The sequence below is a fragment of the Rhinatrema bivittatum genome, chromosome 12 (genome assembly GCF_901001135.1).
Source record: "Rhinatrema bivittatum chromosome 12, aRhiBiv1.1, whole genome shotgun sequence".
NCBI classification, from domain to species: Eukaryota; Metazoa; Chordata; class Amphibia; order Gymnophiona; family Rhinatrematidae; genus Rhinatrema; species Rhinatrema bivittatum.
In genome coordinates, this window is record NC_042626.1 from 7,815,772 (window position 1) to 7,838,550 (window position 22,779).

The following is a 22,779-nucleotide window of genomic DNA, read 5'->3' on the forward strand; positions in this document are numbered from 1 at the left end:
GTGCGGCTTGGCATGTTGCAGGTGCTATTAGCCTCGGGGGGGGGGGTTGGATGCGCGTTTTCAACGCGCTATTACCACTTACTGAATAAGGGGTAAAGCTAGCACATCGAAAACGCGCTTCCAAATGTCGGTTAAAGGTGCGCACCACCGGAGAGCAACGTACTGTATCGGTCTGATTATCTCTGTGCTGTTGGCAACAGTTCTAGCAGTGTTATTAGTGCAGGATAAACTGTTTGTTTTGCAGGCTGTGATACTTTTTAGTCAAAAATGGGGCTGGCCTGATGGCTCAGTGGCAGAGCTGGGCCTTACCATACAGAAGGATCTGGTTTCCATTCCTAGGTCAGCCTAGACTGGGGGAGCGTATCCCAGTCATTGTGCAGTGGCGATACCTAGTGGCCAGATTTGGGGACCATGACTGCAGAGTTCCCAGAAGGAGCCCTGGTGTGTGGCTCCCGGACCAGGAATGTCACTGTAATGACTGGGCTAAGCGAATTGGGAGGAGATATATAGAAGAAGAGGATAAACTCTGGAATAGGTGCTTGATCCCAGTCCCACTTTCAACTGAACTAGAAGCCTAAAGGGAGTAAGGGGAGCAAGAGGAAATTCAAAATACCAGGCAAAAAAAAGAAAAAAAAATTAGCCAAAGAAGAAGCTGTACACGAGTTTTCCAGACAAAGTAGACAGTCTGAAGAAGGACTCAGACTTTGTCTGTGGATAATTCTAATGCTTTTCCAATAAACCATAATGTCGCATTTTGATGCTATTACAATACAGTCGTGGTATTATAAATAAGTTATAAAGTAAAATCTTAAATGCGTGGATAAAGACGCAGCAGCCCTGCTGGGTTTTAGCGTAGCCACCAGGCCCCGCTCTTCCTTGGCTTCTGTCCAGAGTCCTGAACTTGTCACTGTCCGCGCGGGTCGCACCCAATAAAGTTTCTCTTGGCGGGGGCAGATGACTAAGAGCCTAGTCTCGCGAGATTGAGAGGCGGACATGGCGGAGCCCAGGCTGGAGATGGCTCACCGGTTGGGCTCGCGGCGGAGAACACGCGATGTACTGGGAAGTGGCGAGGAGGAGGAAGCGGCAGTGGGTTTCGGCTCGCTGCTGCTGTCGCGGCCGGTACTGGAAGGGTTGGAGGCGGCGGGCTTTCGTCGGCCGTCTCCGGTGCAGCTGAAGGCCATCCCATTGGGAAGATGCGGGCTAGGTGGGTTCCCTGGACGCATGCGCAGCGGTGGGAAGTTTGGGGACTGCACATGCGCGGCGGCTGGCGAATGCGCGCAGTGCTGTTTTCTTGCGTGAGGGGCGGAAGTGGCGCGCACGCGCAGTTTGTGGTTAGGTCGTGATGGGCTGTCCATGACATTTTAAGATTTAAATAACTGACACCGTTGAATTCAAGATTACTAAAACGTGATTAGCATGAGATTGACAAAAAGACTGCGAATTAGGTGGAGCCTCACTCATTGCTTAATAGTTAATGTCCCTATGGTTCCATGTCAAAGCGCGCAAGCAGAGCCAAGCTTGATGTTACCCCCCCTCCATACACGGAGGTGCAGTGATTGCTTTTTTTTTGTTTTGAAAATTTAAATGTATCTGCATGTGCACAGGGCGCTAATGCCAGGTCTGACTCTGAGTGTCCTGATCCTTTTGACTAATCATCCTAAATGGCGAGGGATCGCAGGGGCAGTCAAGGATGAAAATGTTACTGTCCCTTAATACCTTTAGAAAATTCCCGTGATACAGTTTATTTCAGTGAAAAATTGTATTACCTTCTACTAAACCTTTCTCTCTCGGCTTGTCAAATTCTGCCATGCATGTTTCCAAACTGGGGGTGGATTTGGATAAGGATGATAAAAGCCCCCTCACTTAAACTCAGCATCACCAAATTCAAATGTAGAAAGTGGAAAAGCAAGCTTTGATCTGCAGTCTAGTGCCCCCAGTATTACACTGACTGTGATTTGGATTCTTTAGGTTGATGAGGTGAGTGTTGGGGTATTTGACACCTTCAACCCACAGAAAAATCCCGTTTTCTCTGCAACGAATATGATTGCTAGAACTCTGCTCTTTATTTATTGAAATTTATTTAAAATATTTTTTATACCGGTATTCGTGGGTACATCATATCGGTTTACAGAGAATTTAACTGAAACACATAGAACAGGGAGGGGGAAACATGGGAGCAACAGAGAAACTAGGGGGGGGGGGGGGGATATGAGAACCTTATGAATTAGTAGTAGGATAATATGTGGTAGCTAAAATACCAGAGATGTGGTATGTGGGTTTGAAATCCTGCTATTTTGTTTGGTTTCTTTCAAGAGTGATCTCGTGGGTTAGATCAATGGCACCAGAGAGACAGGGTTCGAATCTCATTCTCTCTGTCTTTCTTTGTGACTTTGGACAAATAACTTATTCTGTCGATTCTTTTACCCACTTACGGGCCGGTGGAGCGCACTGTTAGCCCGGGTTTGGACGTGCCCCTTATACAGTAAGGGGTAATAGTGCGTCGAAAACACGCGTCCAACCCCCCCCCCCCCCCCCCCCCCCCCCCCCCCCCGAAACTAATAGCACCTGCAATATGCAAATGCATGTTGATGGCCCTATTAGTTATTCCCGCGCGATACAGAAAGTAAAATGTGCAACCACCGGGGAAGTGTACAGAAAAGCAGAAAAAACTGCTTTTCTGTACACCCTCCGACTTAGTATCATAGCGATATTTGGGAGGCCCCAAAATTAAATATAGCGATATTTGGGAGGCCCCAAAATTAAAAAAAAATATATTTAAATCGGCCGGCGGCCCGTGGGTCGGAAGACAGACGCTCAATTTAGCCGGCGACCGTTTTCCGAACCCGTAGCTGTCAGTGGGCTTGAGAACCGACACCGGAAAAATTGAGTGTCGGCTGTCAATTCCGCTGACAGCTGTCACTCCTGTCAAAAAGGAGGCGCTAGGGATGCGATGGTGTCCCTAGCGCCTCTTTTTACCGCAGGCCCTAATTTGCATGTTCTTCCTCCCTGAATCGTGCGTACAGAGAGTGGGTGCGACTTTTACTGAATTGGCCTGTTGGTTTGTAGGCTATTTTGAGAAGAGACTTATCGTACAGAATAATAATGCTGAAAGCTGCCTTGAATATCATTTGGAAAGGCAGGCAAAAAAATCCAAAAATTATTATTTTTACAACAAAAAATGAAAGGCATTCATATAAGTTTTAAGGCTTTTCCTGAGCTGGAAATTAGTTTTAGAATACAGCCCTCTATGAGAAGTATCTGCTTTTGTCCTTTTGAGAACAGATTTGACATCTGCTATTTTTATCTACAAAAGAGAGGTGTTATAGTTGGAATGAGTCAGAATTGCTTGTTTTCAGCACTGGGAACAAATGTGGTAATTTGAAGCAATGGGACTCGGGGGGGAAAAATAGCTAGAAAAATTAAAATAAAATTGCATTATTTGGCTTAACTAAAATGGATCGAAAGGCAATTATTTAAAACTAAAGAATCCTTTCTAAGGAAAACAACTAAAACTGAATATTCATACATTGTCTCAAGCAGTTCGGCACCCGCTGCCAGTCTAGTTGCTACTTACCTTGTCTATCCTTTGTTTTCCGGCTACCTCAGCCTCCCAAGTTCTACCCCCCTTGTTTAATGTAACTTTGCTTCTTGTAAAATGGTTTGTTTAAAGTTGTTTAAACCGATGTGATATGATACTTGTCATGAAGGTCGGTATAGAAAAGAGTTAAATAAATAAAATAAATTGTTTAGTTTTTATGTACTTAATTGACCACCTTTCAGCATAAACATGTAATCAATATTAATAGGAAGATATGGTGGTAACATCTGAGTCTTGTTAGAACTGGTGGCTGTGATAGTGGCTCCCCAGCTCTTCCAGCTCAAACACATGTTTAATAATGTAAATTATTTCATTTGCAAAGGTTTGATTTCTTTGTAAATTTGTGAGAAAGCAATAAAGAAATTATTAAAAAAAATTAAATTAATTCTGCTGCCTGAGGTGATGTGGTGGCATCCTTTATTAAGTTCCAGGACTGTGTCTGCATACGCAGAATGGCAGAAAAGCCCATGGGCATTAGGCGAGGCTTGCATGATTGTATTAAATACATTCTTTGTCCATAAATCATTTAATCAGAATGGTTATAAACCACACCACAAACCAGCTGCTGAGAACTGGAGATTCAAAGCTTTCAGTATGTGTGTGTTATACTGTCTTCCAGATTTAATTGTGCAAGCAAAGTCAGGCACAGGAAAGACTTGTGTGTTTTCAACAGTTGCCTTGGACTCCCTGATACTTGAAAACCCAGGAATACAGGTGAGGTTGGCAGATGGAAGCTGCCTGAATAGCTTTAGATCTTTAAATAAATATCGATGGAATTTTGCCCAACTGAAGCTCAGCTACAGATACATTTTGCCTTTGTCTTAAGAACGTTTCTTGGTTTACAGGTGTTCTCTGAGGAAGGTGGGGAACCGACCCACTGGCTTTTGTTTGAATGAACATGTGTATACCTGTTTGCTGGGTCTCTGTCCATTAGCACCCATCAAAATCCGCTTCCTTTACAAATAGACTTCTGAGTGCCAGACCTCCTAGTTTGGCTGTACGATACATAATTGTCCCAGAGCATTGTCAGAATTTTGTTTTCTAGTTTTTGATGGTCATGGAAAGATTCAAGTGAACAGCGGATAGCCATTGCTAAGAAGTCCCAAGAAAATCTTATTCAGATCTCGTTATTGCATAAAGTACCAAAAGAAGAAAAGTTAACCTAACATCTGACAAAATATCCATCTGCCTGTGTGTTATCCACAATTAGTACTATTAGGATGCGTCATATGTAGCACCAGGGAGCGTCCTGAAAGTGCTGCATCTTACTGCCCCTGTAGATTCTTGTCTTGGCTCCAACGAGGGAGATCGCTGTACAGATTCATTCTGTCATCATAGCAATTGGCATCAAATTGGAAGGCCTGGAGTGTCATGTCTTTATCGGAGGGACCCCTCTAACGCAGGACAAACTGAGGCTGAAAAAGTGCCACATTGCTGTTGGTTCCCCTGGTAAGTGCACTCGCTCGGTTGATGCTACTGTAAAGCGGGGTGGAGTGGGGATTAAATTTGTCAGGATTGATTTTGTTCCCAAAAATATCTAGAGAAATGCTGTCATGATGAAATAAAATCTTCTCTCTTTGTACTTAGTTTCCGTTAGAATTGACTTGTATGACAGTTTTAAATCTAAATGGTCTTGCACCATAACTAAACTTAAATTGAAAGCAAAACGATTTCAGCAGTCCTGGAGCCTTTTTGTTTTGTGAGCTACACGAGGCCTTGGGTCTTCCTCGCTGCCCTGGGTTTCCAGCCCTTGGCACTTTTTGCCTGGCAATCTCAGGCCTAGAAACAGATGCAAAAGAAGGACTTGCAATGGGTGGCGGCGAGGAGAGAGTTATTTCTTTGTATGTGAGACCGTGCAGCCATCCTCTCACACCAAATGTTTCCATTATTAATACAATTATGGGTGAAGGTAGTTACGTGCGTGTGTTCTTCCCACCCCTCCTCTCAATTCAATAGGTCGAATCAAGCAATTGATAGAAATTGGCTATCTGAACACCGCGAGCATTCGCCTGTTTATTCTCGATGAGGCCGACAAACTTCTGGAAGAAGGCAACTTCCAGGAACAAATCAAGTAAGAAACCCTCAAGGGATAAAATGTGACGTCGTGGCAGGGACTGAGGCCTTTTCTGCTCCCCACTCCTTCAGCTACTCTGGCTCTCCCCTCATCTTTCCTCCCACCTCCGGCTCCGACATTATCTTTGTGCAGCTGATGGGGCCTGCAAACCCCTGGTTAGGGCGAGGGTGGAGCCCGGCAAACCCCACCAGCTCTTCCACCGCCTGCTCCTCTTGCGGCACTGGCTGGCTCCTTCCTGGCTGTCTATACCCCTCCTGCTGCTCCGAGTGAGGCCTGAGCAGACGTGATGCAACGGTCAACCAGAGCCCCTAACAGTTTCGTGATATAGCGAGATTAATTAGAGAAAAGGTTTGCTATGGAGAGGTATAAGAAGTCAGACCAATGATCCATCGGTCTCTGACAGTGGCCAGTCCAGGGCTCCTGGAAGATATTGCTCAAGGGTGGATAAGGAATTATAACCCTTTCTGAGTAGGAAGCAACCCAAATAGTAATCACAGTATAAACATTTCCGTTTATCATGGAAGGAGCTTTGCCACTGCAGAATAATTAGACTTTCCAGTGACCGCTGCCCCCAGGGTCCTACTTAGAAGGAGTGCAGGTTGGGTATTTTTACTTCTTCTCTCACTCTTCAATTTTCAGCTGGATTTATTCCTCCCTGCCTGCTAACAAGCAGATGCTGGCCGTTTCGGCTACTTACCCAGAGTCCTTGGCTAGTGCACTGACGAGGTATATGAGAGACCCCACCTTCGTGCGACTGAACGCCTCGGATCCCGCTCTCATTGGTAGGTGGCCATGTGACCTTGGGTAAGGGATGAATTGTAAGCATTTTGGGCAGTTTTGCTGCTGCTCTTCTGCTTCTCTGCTGTTTTTACGTTTAAAATGCGTAATCCCTATGCTTTCCCTGGTTTTGTTTGTTTTTTTCCCAGTAGTTATTTCATGTTAGGAAGAAAAACTTCAGTGGTTGGAGTCTTGAGCCAAATATTTAGACGTCAGTGCCAAATATGAATGGGGGAGGGAGTCAGTAGGGAAACGAGAAGGCCAAGATTCAAAAGCATGTAAGAGGCCGTGGAGAAAGGGGGTTTTTTTTGTTTTTTTTTTTAAATATACCATTCCTTATCTTCCTGTTAGACCAGGCTTTACGTATGGGATTTCCCTCCCTCCATAAACCCAGAGGGGCGAGTCCTCTGTCTCGCTCTCAGCTGTGATGTAGGGAAGTCCCTTACGTAATGAGCGAGACTCCAGGAAAGAAAATGATCAGGTAGGCATAATTTAACCTTTTCATGCAGGAACTAATCTCACGAGCCTCTTTCGCTATAAGTAAACTCCCTGGAGCAGAGTCTCCCTCCTAAGTGTATCTAAAGCACTGCACATGTAGCACTAGAGAGAGAAATCCGGGTGCTGACAGAAGAGGATCACGTGGGCCGTGGATTGCCAGCATCCTGTTAGCAGAGAGTGTAAGGAGGAGGGAGAGCAGTGGTGGCTGTTTTGGGGGGCTTGTTGGTATAACGTTTTTCTTTGTTTGTTTTCTGCACTGTGCATTGCGGAGCAGGACTGACGCAGTACTATAAGGTTGTGAATTCCCATCCGTTGCCTCACAAGACCTTTGAGGAGAAGGTTCATCACTTGCAAGAGCTTTTCAGCCGAGTTCCGTTCAACCAGGCTTTGGTCTTCTCCAACCTTCACAGCAGGTGATGCCCTGGGGTACTCGCAGGCGAGGCTGTGAGCGGAGGACTGTGATGTGCTGAAGGGCTTTGGATCTTGCCAGCTAACCCCGTTTTTTTCTTTTTTTAGGACAAGCTACCACTTTGTATGCAGGGACTTGTAATTCTGGTTTTCTTAAGATACTCAAGGGAAATCAAGTTTCTGTTCAGGGTGGTAACTGCCGCTCCGTGCAGGTTACCCCCGTGTTTCTGTTCAGGGTGGTAACTGCCGCTCTGTGCAGGTTACCCCCGTGTTTCTGTTCAGGGTGGTAACTGCCGCTCTGTGCAGGTTACCCCCGTGTTTCTGTTCAGGGTGGTAACTGCTGCTCCGTGCAGGTTACCCCCGTGTTTCTGTTCAGGGTGGTAACTGCTGCTCCGTGCAGGTTACCCCCATGTTTCTGTTCAGGGTGGTAACTGCCGCTCTGTGCAGGTTACCCCCATGTTTCTGTTAAGGGCAGTAACTGCCGCTCTGTGCAGGTTACCCCCATGTTTCTGTTAAGGGCAGTAACTGCCACTCTGTGCAGGTTACCCCCATGTTTCTGTTAAGGGTGGTAACTGCCGCTCTGTGCAGGTTACCCCCATGCTTCTGTTCAGGGTGGTAACTGCTGCTCCGTGCAGGTTACCCCCATGCTTCTGTTCAGGGTGGTAACTGCCGCTCTGTGCAGGTTACCCCCATGTTTCTGTTCAGGGTGGTAACTGCCGCTCTGTGCAGGTTACCCCCATGCTTCTGTTCAGGGTGGTAACTGCCGCTCCGTGCAGGTTACCCCCATGTTTCTGTTCAGGGTGGTAACTGCCGCTCCGTGCAGGTTACCCCCGTGTTTCTGTTCAGGGTGGTAACTGCCGCTCTGTGCAGGTTACCCCCATGTTTCTGTTCAGGGTGGTAACTGCCGCTCCGTGCAGGTTACCCCCATGTTTCTGTTCAGGGTGGTAACTGCCGCTCCGTGCAGGTTACCCCCATGTTTCTGTTCAGGGTGGTAACTGCTGCTCCGTGCAGGTTACCCCCGTGTTTCTGTTAAGGGCGGTAACTGCTGCTCCGTGCAGGTTACCCCCGTGTTTCTGTTCAGGGTGGTAACTGCTGCTCTGTGCAGGTTACCCCCATGTTTCTGTTCAGGGTGGTAACTGCTGCTCTGTGCAGGTTACCCCCATGTTTCTGTTCAGGGTGGTAACTGCCGCTCTGTGCAGGTTACCCCCATGTTTCTGTTCAGGGTGGTAACTGCTGCTCCGTGCAGGTTACCCCCGTGTTTCTGTTCAGGATGGTAACTGCCGCTCCGTGCAGGTTACCCCCGTGTTTCTGTTCAGGATGGTAACTGCCGCTCCGTGCAGGTTACCCCCATGTTTCTGTTCAGGGTGGTAACTGCCACTCCGTGCAGGTTACCCCCGTGTTTCTGTTCAGGGTGGTAACTGCCGCTCCATGCAGGTTACCCCCATGTTTCTGTTAAGGGTGGTAACTGCCACTCCGTGCAGGTTACCCCCGTGTTTCTGTTCAGGGTGGTAACTGCCGCTCCGTGCAGGTTACCCCCACGCCTTCTGTTAAGGGCGGTAACTGCCGCTCCGTGCAGGTTACCCCCACGCCTTCTGTTAAGGGCGGTAACTGCCACTCCGTGCAGGTTACCCCCGTGTTTCTGTTCAGGATGGTAACTGCTGCTCTGTGCAGGTTACCCCCGTGTTTCTGTTCAGGATGGTAACTGCCACTCCGTGCAGGTTACCCCCGTGTTTCTGTTCAGGGTGGTAAGTGTCGCTCCGTGCAGGTTACCCCCACGCCTTCTGTTAAGGGCGGTAACTGCCGCTCCGTGCAGGTTACCCCCACGCCTTCTGTTAAGGGCGGTAACTGCCACTCCGTGCAGGTTACCCCCGTGTTTCTGTTCAGGATGGTAACTGCTGCTCTGTGCAGGTTACCCCCGTGTTTCTGTTCAGGATGGTAACTGCCACTCCGTGCAGGTTACCCCCGTGTTTCTGTTCAGGGTGGTAACTGCTGCTCCGTGCAGGTTACCCCCACGCCTTATGTTAAGGGCGGTAACTGCCGCTCCGTGCAGGTTACCCCCACGCCTTCTGTTCAGGGTGGTAACTGCCACTCCGTGCAGGTTACCCCCGTGTTTCTATTCAGGATGGTAACTGCTGCTCTGTGCAGGTTACCCCCGTGTTTCTGTTCAGGGTGGTAACTGCCGCTCCGTGCAGGTTACCCCATGTTTCTGTTCAGGGTGGTAACTGCCGCTCCGTGCAGGTTACCCCCGTGTTTCTGTTCAGGGTGGTAACTGCCGCTCCGTGCAGGTTACCCCATGTTTCTGTTCAGGGTGGTAACTGCTGCTCTGTGCAGGTTACCCCCGTGTTTCTGTTCAGGGTGGTAACTGCCGCTCCATGCAGGTTACCCCATGCCTTCTGTTAAGGGCAGTAACTGCCGCTCCGTGCAGGTTACCCCCATGTTTCTGTTCAGGGTGGTAACTGCCGCTCCGCGCAGGTTAGCTCCACACCTTATGTTAAGGGCAGTAATATTAGCAATGAAAACAAAGCAACTATCAAACCCGTAAGGTGAGGATGAAAACACTAAACAAATTCAAGAAGGTACGGGATAAACACTGTGCATCCTTAAACGCTGGAGGTGGAAATGAAGAAGGCATGGAGATTACAACCCTTAATCAATTAGTTTTATGATTTTGATGCAACTGTAGCATTGCTCTCTATATCGGAAAGAGAATAAAAGGGGAATTGGATTCAGGGGCAGCCAGTGCTGGGTCCTGACGTTTGGCGGTCTGGGGTACTGATACCCAGACATCAGGGAAAAAACGCAAGACAGCTTCTACAGTCAAGTCCAAAACCAAAGCAGGTTCAAGCAGCATCGTCTGAATTAACAAGAAGGCTGCTTGCCCTGTAAAAATGTTGCTAGCCGTAATTTTGATATGAATTTGAAAGTTGCTTAGTTTTGATTGTAAGTATTACTACCCTTAACAGAAACATGGGGGTAACCTGCACGGAGCGGCAGTTACTACCCTTAACAGAAACATGGGGGTAACCTGCACGGAGCGGCAGTTACTGCCCTTAACAGAAACATGGGGGTAACCTGCACAGGGCGGCAGTTACTGCCCTTAACAGAAAGCATGGGGGTAACCTGCATGGAGAGGCAGTTACTGCCCTTAACAGAAAGCATGGGAGTAACCTGCACGGAGCGGCAGTTACTGCCCTTATAAGAAACATGGAGGTAACCTGCACGGAGTGGCAGTTACTACCCTTAACAGAAAGCATGGGGGTAACCTGCACGGAGCGGCAGTTACTGCCCTTAACAGAAAGCATGGGGGTAACCTGCATGGAGCGGCAGTTACTGCCCTTATAAGAAACATGGAGGTAACCTGCATGGAGCGGCAGTTACTGCCCTTAACAGAAAGCATGGGGGTAACCTGCATGGAGCGGCAGTTACTGCCCTTATAAGAAACATGGGGGTAACCTGCACGGAGCGGCAGTTACTGCCCTTAACAGAAACATGGGGGTAACCTGCACAGGGCGGCAGTTACTGCCCTTAACAGAAAGCATGGGGGTAACCTGCATGGAGAGGCAGTTACTGCCCTTAACAGAAAGCATGGGAGTAACCTGCACGGAGCGGCAGTTACTGCCCTTATAAGAAACATGGAGGTAACCTGCACGGAGTGGCAGTTTCTACCCTTAACAGAAAGCATGGGGGTAACCTGCACGGAGCGGCAGTTACTGCCCTTAACAGAAAGCATGGGGGTAACCTGCATGGAGCGGCAGTTACTGCCCTTATAAGAAACATGGGGGTAACCTGCACGGAGCGGCAGTTACTGCCCTTAACAGAAAGCATGGGGGTAACCTGCATGGAGTGGCAGTTACTACCCTTAACAGAAAGCATGGGGGTAACCTGCATGGAGTGGCAGTTACTGCCCTTAACAGAAGGCATGGGGGTAATCTGCACGGAGCGGCATTTACTGCCATAAGAAACTTGCTGTGCAGACTGGATGGACTGTTTTGGTCTTTTTCTGCCTTCATTGCTATGTTAGAAGTTCCTGCGTGCAACATGGTACAAACAAGGGCTGGATCAATCTGTCCTTAAAAAAAAAAAAAATGGAATGAGTAGGAAGCTCTAAAAAGAACAATTTTTAATGTAGCTGAAATGTTGCTGCCAGGTGTTTAAAAGTTTCAGGAGGAAGAAATAAGTTTTGGGCACTTGGTAGTTAGTGCGTCGTGCCCAGCTGGCCTCTAACGCACCACTGAGCCTGTTGGAAGTGTTGCAGGAATGTGCCAGCCTCTGACGGGCCTGCAGCACCAGCAGAGACGTGAGAGAGTGGCTGGAGCTTGCTGTGCACCAGATTATAGTGCAGAATTTGGACTGGGAGCAGCCTGGCAGAGGTCACACTGCTCATCCTGTACCTGCGGTCCCAAATGAATACAGCTACTCTTAACTAGCAAAACAGTTTTTATGAGAACCAAAATACTTTTCTAAAATAAGGAGTTGGAAGGGTTATAAATGCTCGATGTTATTCAGTGTGGGCTTGAGCACTTCCCAGCCCCAACGGTTTGAATAACAAGTTGCACAAGCGCGTTTTCAGGAAGGGACATGAGCAACCCTAAAATCTTACATCCGCAGGCATTCCCTAGCTTCACAAAAGAATCCTTGATAGTTGTTTTCTAAGAAATGTACAATTCTCTGTAGAATGATGTGTTGACATTCATGTGATAAACACGAGCGTCTTTAAAATATCTTTTAGAGCTCAGCGCTTGGCCGATATATTGACATCAAAAGGCTTTCCTGCCCTGTGTATTTCAGGTAAAGGGGTGAATTATATCCTTTTTATTTTGGGATAACACCTAGGCTGTGCTATGAAAGTATCTCAGATTGAAATTGCAAATAAGTTTCTGAAGGGAAGATGGTTTGAGATTGTCCTGTTTGTGTGATGTCCTATTCGTACCAAAATTTCAGGGGAGGGGTGGGATCCACCTGTGTGCGTGTGTGCGTTCTGGAGTGTAGGCGCCATTGGTTCTGCAGGGAACGTTTCTGTGTATTTTCTGCCCCTTTGCAGGCAGCATGAATCAGAACCAAAGACTGGATGCCATGACTAAGCTGAAGCAGTTCCATTGCCGAGTCCTCATCTCAACGGACCTGGTGAGTTCCTTACCATCCCGACTTGCACGCGTCCAGCCCGGATGTGGCTTCTCTTCACTGATGGTTTTAACACTGCGAGCACCAAGACTTAGTGATTTTTATGTTGGAGAAAATATTTGACTATTGAATAAAAGGACTCTTGAGTCTTTAATATTTACAGTAAAAAGACATTTCATGATCAAATAATCAAGACAAGTTGTAGATGAAGCCTTTTTATTGGACAGTCTTCATTTATTTCTGATGATTTTAAGAGCTCTGCCCCCTTCATCAGGATAATGGACAAACACGGCAGCTGCTCTGCTTACAAACCAAATGTGTTGTGCATTTATTTATTTTTTTGGAAAGTAAGTTCAAGCATGCTGTTAAAAAGCTGAATTCGGCAGTGACGTTGGCCCCTTTACAGAGAACTCTCAGTGCAATGAATATGACACAAACATATGCAGACTTCCTTCGTTTGTCAAAAAGGCATTTATTTTAGCAAATGTTTGGAAAAGAAAAGATTAGAAATGAATCTATCCCATGGCTGTATCTGGTCTATATGTGAACCAATTTTATTTTCAGCTTTGACGAAGTAACAGGTCAGTATTCAGCAGGGCGGAGAATGGATATTCATTGTTGTGGGCACACTGCTGAATATAGCTGGCAATCGCAGCGGTAGTTGGCAAAGTTTAGGACGGCTTTCTTGCAGTGCTAAATTAGGTAGAAAGCTCCATACCCAGAACACCACTGAGTTATCCCAGAGGGACATTCAACAACCAGGAATCTCTAAATCCCATTGTTTGTCTGGCCAAGTTCTGAACACATTGGCCTGTAAAACTCAGAGTAGCAGAATGTAGAATTTCACTCTTTTTTTTAACCTTGCACCTCTGAACATGTCATCTAGCTATTGACTGGGGTGCTGGGGATTCACCATATGAAGCCTCATGTGGTTTCTCCTGGATCTTCTTTCAGACATCTCGAGGAATTGATGCAGAGAAAGTGAATTTGGTCATTAACCTGGATGTGCCTCAGGACTGGGAGACGTACTTGCATCGGATCGGCAGGGCTGGACGTTTTGGTAAAGTCCTGTCTGTCTGAACCAGGCACTGAGCAGATCTAATTCCAGGGGCGAGAAGGCGGGGGAGGGAGTTTTCAGATGACAGCTGGGAATTTAAATCCGAGTGCTCGGTCCATGTCCACACATTTCTCTGTGCTTGACAGTGGGTGGACACCTTCAGGTGCTGCTTTTAGTTGAATAACAGTAAAAATAAAATGTTGTTGAAATGTACGGGGATGGGGGTGGTCTTTTTATCTGAGCAAATTTCAGAAATGCTTTACGTTGAGAGATTGAGCATGCAGCTATTTCTGGGGTGGTTAGGCTGTTGGCACTAGTGTGGCACCAGCCCTGCATGAGGTATTGCCCGAGGCACGGTGAGATACAATGACCCGATCAGCCATGGCAGACTGGAGATGGGCACTTGCATGTCAGGCCTTTTCCTCACTTGTGGTTCCGTATTCTAATTGCCTCCTTCCTGATCAATGCTTTTCATCTTCTCTCACCCCAGGCACCTATGGTTTGGCAGTGACTTACTGTTGCCGTGGGGAAGAAGAAACCCTAATGGAGTCGATTGCTCAGAAGTGCAACCTGCAGCTGTGCCATTTGCCAGGTACGTCTCGGGAACGCAGCCGGCTCCGCATCCTGCCCAGAATGGCGTGCACTGGCGTCTTGAAAGAGCAGGCAGAGCCCTGTTACCGGATGGCTACCTACACTGCGGTCTCTGAATCGGGAACATCTGGGTTAATTTCAAATCTAATTAATACGTGTGCATCTTGTTTTAATTAGTTCATTATTGTTGTGCGTTATCGCAGAGTTTCGTTTGTTTTCTTAATGTACGCTCACTGTCACAACCAATTATAGTTATAGCAAAATGATTTCCATGTTTCACAGCACGTTGAAACCCAGAATTGCCTTTTTTTTCCCCCTTAAATAATCTTGCCATCTCCAAAGGCCGGAGAGGTAGAAATGCTAAAATCCAGGATTATAGAAAGGTAAAAAAATGGCTTTTGATGTTGGGGCTCCTCTGATCTCTTGCAGTGCAGGTCAGCCCCCGATTCGCAAAGAGCATCAACTCGAAATGTAAACGTCATTGGCTTCTTTTCAAGATGTTTAGCGCTTTTATATTTAAGCACCCTCTATCCTCTTGACAGCTTTTTGATTTGGCAAGGTTGAAGTGCCTTTTTTTTTTTTTTTTTTTTTTAAATCCCTCCCTTTGCTTGCATTTTATTCTGGCTTAGGACTCCTGTCCAGTCCTGTAGTGTAAGAATAAGAGGGCACCCTGTGCGTCTCGACGTCAGGGGCACTTGGAGAGCAAGCCCCAGGCCTCACCTGCCAGCACAGAGTACGTCGGCTGACGTTTCACTGCTGAGGTGGTGGCTTGAGCTAGCGGGGCCAGATCACGGTCCGGCTGATATTTCATCCCGGAAGAGCCGTAATGTCAAGAAGCTTTTCGAAGAGGATTTCGCTGCTCACGTCTGACCAAGCATGCTGTTGTGTTTTTTTTTATTCTATTCTAATGCAGATCCCATTCCTCATGGATTGATGGAAGAATATTCAGACTGGGACATCGAAGTTACCACGGTCGAGCCCACCAATGGTTCGTTAAAGGCTCAGGTTTCCCCTCCCAGAACCCTGGAGGTGCCAGCACGGGCTTTGGATGTACCCATGATAGAGTCCACGCCTCCAGAGAGTCGTGCTGCTTCATCTGAAGCGGCTTCCAGAACCACCAAAATGAAAGTGAAGAAAACCGTAAAACAGAAGCATTCCGCGATAGGAGGCCCAGCGGTGCTGGAAAAAGAAGATGTGGCTGGAAACTCAAAAGGGTTAAACTCTGGCACAAAACAGGGCGAGAGATCCAAAAAGTACTGTGATAGCAGGGGCCAGGATGGTAACAGTGAGTCTCGGGACAAGGAAATGTCACAGGCTGCTCGTCCCAAAATCCCTTGTCTGGCTTCTTTCAAGCGCCACCCGGTGTGGGCAGCTAGTTTTGCTGACTTGGTGGAAGATTATGAACACTTCATTAAAGAAGGGTTGGAAAAATGTGTGGAAGTTATAAGGGTGTACACAGGTCCTGGGGAACCGCCGAGGCCTGGGAGAGGTGGCGAGCCGGAAGTGAAACAGAGCACCCAGGGGGTGTGGTCAGACCACAGCAGTTCCGGAGGGAAGCGCTCGTCCCAGGGAGACTCCGAGAGTGAAAGGGATTCTTTCAGTGCCAGTACGTCCTCGGACAGCGAGGAAAACCGCTCCAGTGCGGGCACAAGTCCTGCAGAGGAAGGAGAAGTAGGACGGGAGGGCCCGAGCTCTGGAGGCGAGCCTCTTCCCGCAGCGCGGGCGGACCCTGCTCCTGCGGTCAGCACTGACAGAGCTAGCCTGGGCAATTTGCACCCCGTGGTGGAGGAGGAGCACCACCTGACCTGCGAGAAGCTAGTGAAACCGTCTGCCAAAAGGTTCAGAAAAAGCCAGGTAAACCAAGCACTCAGCCCCTTACCACGAGGCCATGATGGGGGGAACCTCAAGGAGGATTTGGACAGATGTAGTTACGAAAATGCCGAGCGTTTTCCGTATGGGAGTCGGAGTTATGAAGAGTATTGGAAATCTTACTACCAGGCCTGGCAGAATTACTATGCAGCAGCATCCAATCCATACTATCGCAGTTTTTACAAGCGCTCCAACTGGGTGACGGCCTACCACATGCACTCGGTCTACCTGCGAGAGCTACTGAAAGAGTGAGCTGCAGCCTCTGGCAGAGATTCTTCCCTTCTACAATCTCCAGCGGAAAGGAATGGATTGTGGCTTTTGTGTTCTTTAGGGGCAGTACAGTACACCTGCCCATGCTTGTAGTCTTGCGCACCCAGCAGAACGTTTGTGAAGAGAGTGCAGTGCCACGGCTGAGTGGCTCCTCCACTCTGCCTGAGGACAGAGTGCAGTGCCACGGCTGAGTGGCTCCTCCACTCTGCCTGAGGACAGAGTGGAGGAGCCACGGCTGAGTGGCTCCTCCACTCTGCCTGAGGACAGAGTGGAGGAGCCACGGCTGAGTGGCTCCTCCACTCTGTTCCCAGGCAGAGTTTTCATACATGTGAAACTTTCACCCTAAGCAGGTAAGCATTGCTGTAGGATTCAATGGTATCCATTTAATGTGAATAAAGAAATGGAAGTGAGGTTTTGTATTTTTACTGTACTGTAGGGTTAAGCTTCGATTTTCACAGAGACAAGGGCCTTTGGTAGCCAGGGGCCAGTCTTCTCATGGTCCATGTAATGGTGTCGCCACCTCCTGTTACACTGTTAGAGCCTTCAGTTTAAAGGTCCACCCGGGTTCGATGAGATTTCACAAGGCCCAGACCCAGTAGCCAAAAGCAGAAAGCATTTCCCAGGAAAGCGTTGGTCTAGGTGCAGATGTTGACCGTCTCTCAGCTTTAACAGCAGTTCTGCCATCCGCCGTCTCTTGGTGGAAGGGATGGCAGAGTAAGCTGATTGTGAGGAGCGGATGGCCCATAATCTCTCTCTGCTTGAGAGCGGGGTGGCCTACTTTTTCTCAAGGGCCCTGTGCAAACATGCGCTTTATTTTATGCAGGGCCAGGCATGTTGATGTTGGTATATAACTGGTAATGAATCCCTCCAGAGGGCTACGGGGGAGGTGGTGATAGGAAGGGTGGAGCTCTGTCCAGAAATGCAGAGTGTTAATGGTCTCCGAGATGATGCTTTAATCACAGATTATTCACACTTAGAGCAAGGGCAGCATCCAGTCCATAGTGCAGCAGCCTGAAGGTTCGTCAAGTCCCGTAGCCTGTGGCTGGTGGTGGCCAATCCAGCTCACAGATAGCGGGCAGGGACCCAGGGCTAACCAGTGCTCTTCCCAAGTCTGCCTGGCTGCCGATGGTTCATGGGCTCTTCTGCAAGGAGTAGCTTTCACCCCTGAAAAAGTATTTCCTCCAACTTGTAAAAGTGCTGTTTCTTACCTTCCAGGAGTAAATAGTGTAACTTCCATGCTTCCTGGCCTTCACCATCCTCTCCTCAGAGAGGAGCTCTTCCTTCCCCTTTATCATTTTCGTTGCCCTTCTCTGTATCTTTTCTAGGTCTGCGGTGACCAGAACACCCTGGAGCAATACTGGGGCAGTAGGATATCTCCCATTTTATTCTCCATTCCTTTCCTAACAATACCTAATATTCTGTTTGATTTTTCAATCACTGTTGTGTACTGAGCTGAGGATTTAAAAGTTATTGTCCACAGTGATTTGAAGGTCCTTTTCCTGGCTGGAGTCGCCTGATCTAGAATCCAGCATCGGATACCTAGGGTTTGGATTATTGCTCTGCAGTTCTCCACGTTGAATTTCAGCTGCCATTTAGATGCCCAGTCTTGCCAAGGACCTTTGCAGTTCCTCACAAGCGGCTCAGGATCAATCCCAGCTGCCAGCCATAGAGAAGGAAGAACCTCTACCAGATTGCTCTTGTGATAGCTATCAAGTTCCTCCAGACTGTGACTTCTGTAATTCAGTGATCTCATCCCAAACAAGAGTACTGGCTAAGCATTTGTCAAACGCTAAACAAAGCAGCCAATTAATTTTAGACCTAATCGGTACTTTACTTCTAATTAAAGTTTTCATTTAATGGGGGCAAGCAGCTGACATTATTGAGCCCAAGGCAGAACAATTCTATTGCATCATCATCGTTTCAAATTTTTGGTATATAATTAAAACATCAAGGATAGTAGAACATCCTGTCACCTAATTATGGGAGATACTTGCCTGGTACCGTCTACCTCGGCTTTCATGCATTTCTTTTCAAATTAGCACTAGCTGTATAAATTAAGTCCTTCATGTTTTAATTTGCAGCAGCTTGAACAGAAGGAGCTGAAAAACCTTGCTCTGCCTAACCTGAGGTTAGATTACAAAATAAAAAATTGGGATTGTGCCCTATTGATGATAAATGTTGAGAATCAGATGATAAGGGATATAACAGAGGAGTTGGTTATCTAATGTATGTGTGTGCATGAAGAAACCCTAAAACCATGACTTCTATGTGTGAGATGGTTGCTTGCTGTCTTTGTGTACAGTAGAAGAGCAATCACCGTGATCACTGTAGTTAGTTTATGCACAGTAACTACTTGTAGTTACTGTGCATAAACTAACTACAGTGCCAGAGCTTCCTGCAGTGAAGCTCTGCCAGAGCTTCCTGCAGTGAAGCTCTGCCAGAGCTTCACTGCAGGAAGCTCTGGCAGATTTTTTTGACATCTTCAGATAATAGGACATTGCCTCTGCCGGGGCTGCAAGCCTGAAAGAGTAGGAAAACTGCTAGGCCAAAAGTCGAGGATGATGCCCTATGAGCAATGTCTTTTTCCGGAGTCCCACTTCATCTTTACTGTCTTGTAATAGTAGGGGTTGGGGAAGGACTTAAGCCAGTAAACAGGGTAGGCCTGGCTGCCAACCTCAAGTGAAGAGCCTAGAGGTGCCCTCCAGAACAGGGATGTTGGTTTTACATTGCCTTAGGCAGGGGTACATGAAACTGCATGTAAAAAAACGAGAATAGGAGTCAAAAAAGGTTGAAGATGGCTATCGAAGAACCAGGAGTAGGGCCAGCTGGCAAGCAAATAATTCATAATAAGGAGCCGTCCCTCCTGCAGAGTTTGTAGTCTACTCTAGAGCATCACAGTGTCACTGTTACACCACATGGAGAGGCAGAAATAAAGGTCAGCAAGCTGTAGGCAAGACCTTTTTATTGGACTAACTTACTGCATGTGTGCAGTGCTTTAGGGAGCTCGGCTTCCTTCACCTGACCAGTGCTAACAGTGGAGGTACATGCAGAGTGCACTTAAAGTTAGCTGCTTAACTTAGCACAGGTCTTTGGCCTGAACAGACTTAGCCGGCTCGGTCATCCAGCTAATTCTGTGCCCAAATATCCATTTATCCAGCTAACTTCTGGCTAAATGCTTTTGCCTGTGGATCTCTTGGTGACTTGTTCTGTTTAGACAGCTGAACATTCCCTTTAGAGAGTTATAGACTATATTTGGCATCGCAGGATAAGAAGGTGAATGTTTGTGTTTGGTCTCAAGTTCTTCCTTTACGCAGATGATGTTCAAATCATTATTCCTGTTCGCAACTCTCTCGCTAATGCAATCGAATTCTGGAAGAATTGCCTTTCCTCCATAAATACCCTACTATCCAATCTACACCTCACCTTTAACTCTTCTAAAACCAAACTGCTCCTCATCTCTCAAAATATTCCCCCCAATCCCAACCTTGCAAACGATCCTGCATTTAACTCCTACTTTATGCAGCCCTGCGCATGAAACCTTGGTGTGCAACTTGACCAGCAACTGAACCTAAAAAATCATATCAACAAAATCCTCAAGGAAGGCTACTACAAGCTCAACGTCATGAAAAAACTAAAACCCCTTCTGCATACCAGTGACTTCTGCACTGTCATACAAGCCACCCTCACGTCAAAACTTGACTACTGCAATTCACTCTTTCTAGGCCTTCCCTCCACCTCTCTTAAACCTCTTCAGCTACTGCAGAATGCAATAGCACAAACTATATCCAATGCCCGCAAATATGACCATATTACCCCTATCCTCAAAGATTTGCATTGGCTCCCTATCCCCTCCCGCATTCTCTACAAAACCCTTACCATAATCCACAAAGCCATACACATCCACAACTCCAATTGGCTGGAAGAACTATTTCAACCAAAACGCTCTAAGCGTCTCACTAGAGCCTCCAGGAATGGGACTCTTCATGTGCCCACCCTAAAACATGCACACCTCACATCCACCAGGGAACGAGCTATTTCCATAGCTGGACCTACTCGGTGGAATTCCCTACCTGCTAACCTACGACTGGAAACATGTCCATTTAAATTCCGAGCTAACCTCAAGACCTGGCTACTCAAACAAGCATACCCCCAATAACTTCAGCCCCTCTTGCCTTTTTCCTGACATGCCAGCTCTTCAAAGTATTTTGTACATATCTCTGTTTCAATCTCTGTTATAAACTGGTCTATGATTGTAGTTGCAATCTCAGCCACAATCATTTCTACTGTGATATGGTGGTTGCAACTACAATTATCGTTGAATATTTACTGCCTCTGTTATCCCTTAGTAAGGGAAGAAAGAGAACCAAGCAATATCAACAACTAAGTTTATTGTTCCTATTTTTCCTATGCATCCCCCTCCCCTGTTCAATGTATTTTCCTCCTTGCTCTTACAATGTAAACAGATATGATGTTGGCACGAATATCGGTATAAAAAAGTTTATAAATAAATTATAAATAAATACATTTTCTTTTCAGCCCTGCCCTGAACTAAACACCGATTACAGGGGATCAAGTGACCAAAGCCAATCCATACAAGGAAGATAACTTTCCTTCTGTCCCCAGGGCTGGTGCAAGGGTATTGGGCGCCCTAGGCGACCCTTGCGCTGCCTCCCCCCAGTCATGCCCCCTACCTGTTTCGGCGCCAACTGTGTGCTTCTCAGGGCCGCCAGCAGTCCCTATTTCTCTTTGCCGCGAGCGGGATAGGCCCCATTTGCGGCACCACGTGACTGCTCTTCGGCGCCCCCTATGGCTCGGCACCCTAGGCGACCGCCGAAGTTCGCCTAATGGATGCGCCGGCCCTGTCTGTCCCCCTCCTCCACCCCACCATAGAAAAGACGTATTTGTTGTGATCTTAACGGTTTCTTGTGGGATGTTTGCAAAAGCAGCCGAAGATAAGAGGTGGTGGAGGCATCTTTCAGCATTCCAGAAAATGGGGCACTCGCGGCGGTAGAGAAAACGAGGCTCCACGTGGGAGGCATCAGCCAGGAAAAAGAGAATACATTGACATCGCAGTGTGTGTCAGCAGCCAAGAAAGCAACGCGAACGCCAGGGCTTTCATTTCTTGAGGACATCTCAGAGCCAGCATCATGAAAAATTTCTTCATGGAGAGGGTGATCGATACCTGGAATGTCCGTCGGGAAGAGGTGGTGAGGACAAAAATGGGAAACTGTGTCAAAGGAAGGTACAGAGGTGAATGCAGGGTACACGCTGGGAATCCTTTTCATGAGAAACATGGCTACCCCGTGTGCTTTTTGGTCTGATATCTCCATCCCCCTGCTTTTTCTGCAACTTAAAATCACCTGCATGTAGATCACTTAACTTTAGCCCCCTTTCCAGCCGCTGGATGAAAATCTCTGTAACTAGTCTTGCTGCGGTATTGGTGGACATCATGCAGCTGCCTCTACCTCGATTCCTTTGTCATTGCTTCTTTGATCTGAGTAGCCAGCGCTGAATAAGTGTTTGCAGCCTCTTGATTTTATTACTTTTTCATGTCATTGCAGGGATTTTTTTTTTGCATTACTAAATGCATCTGCTTTCTTGTTCACCTTGTCTGAAGTAAAAGAATGAATCGGAGCAAAGTTTTCTTCTTCTGTCTTTTCAAAGGCTAGTACTTCAAAAATCTCCCAGGAAGCTATTAAGAGTTGCGTGTCTTTTGATACTGATACAAATGGAGCATTGTGTGGACATCAAATAGAAATCCACTTTTTAAGGCTTGTATTTGTATTTCAGAATTTTCTACAACTCTATATGAAAGGTACCTGAAAAGTATTAATAATGGACAAGAAGCAAACTGTCTTCAGCTGAATAGAAAATTCTAGAACAAGGGAGGGATGACATGAGGCTCTGAGATGGTAGGAAATATTTTTTCATGGAAAAGGTTGGCGGATGCATGGAACGTCCTCCTCGAGCAGGGGCTGGAGACTAAAATGGTAATGAACTTTAAAAGGACCTGGGATAAACAGGATTTTTAATTGCAAAAAGTGAGGGAATAGCAGAAGCACAACCTTGCCGCATGTGTGTTAATTTTTTTAAAGGGTCTATGCAGCTGAATCAGCAATTCATGTTGGGTAAAATGTGGTGTTAGAAGTCCAGGAACTGCAGAGAACCACACAGCCGAGGCAGGAATGCAGACGCTCGCTTAGCTAGATCGGTCGGTCAGGCTACGTAAGGGGACCTAGAAGTCTGAAGGTTCAGGCATCAGCCACTGTTGGTAACTATTTAGATAATTACAAAACTTTCTGGTTAGACATGGGAAGGTTTGGGTTCTGGTTGGGAACTGAGTGGGGGACCTTGCACACTCATTTGTCTAGGATGGTGGAATATAAAGGAGGAAGAGCACTAACTGGATAGTCAGATATCTAGGAACTTTCAGTTTTATTTTACTTTCCCTGCGCCTTTATCAGTGTTAGTTATTTTTTCTAATGATTTTTCTCTTATTTATTTCATTATGACAAT

The 22,779-nt window shown here is 47.0% G+C and overlaps 1 protein-coding gene across 3 annotated transcripts; it reads left to right on the forward strand.

The window, feature by feature from the left end:
• The first annotated feature begins 964 nt into the window (after positions 1-964).
• DDX20 (DEAD-box helicase 20) lies at positions 965-16,673 on the forward strand. 3 transcript variants are annotated; one of them, XR_003852180.1, is made up of 12 exons: positions 965-1,204; positions 4,218-4,312; positions 4,879-5,047; positions 5,555-5,669; positions 6,312-6,454; positions 7,222-7,360; positions 12,085-12,143; positions 12,397-12,479; positions 13,431-13,536; positions 14,024-14,125; positions 15,038-16,441; positions 16,538-16,673. XR_003852180.1 is itself a non-coding variant. In XM_029573178.1 (11 exons), the coding sequence occupies exons 1-11, from the start codon at positions 994-996 to the stop codon at positions 16,243-16,245; spliced, it is 2,430 nt and encodes an 809-aa protein (XP_029429038.1). In that variant the 5' UTR covers positions 965-993; the 3' UTR covers positions 16,246-16,517. The 3 variants fall into 3 exon arrangements, 1 of the variants encoding a protein (XP_029429038.1); XR_003852181.1 differs by having other exon boundaries at positions 15,038-16,394; XM_029573178.1 differs by lacking the exon at positions 16,538-16,673 and having other exon boundaries at positions 15,038-16,517.
• Positions 16,674-22,779: the final 6,106 nt, after the last annotated feature.

Bases quoted from the DNA above. Each gene is read 5' to 3' on its own strand.
- DDX20 (XM_029573178.1), top strand. From the start codon at position 994: ATGGCGGAGCCCAGGCTGGAGATGGCTCACCGGTTGGGCTCGCGGCGG. The intron at 5,670-6,311 runs GTAAGAAACCCT...TTCAATTTTCAG, and splicing joins AACTTCCAGGAACAAATCAA to CTGGATTTATTCCTCCCTGC. The intron at 13,537-14,023 runs GTAAAGTCCTGT...CTCTCACCCCAG, and splicing joins CGGCAGGGCTGGACGTTTTG to GCACCTATGGTTTGGCAGTG.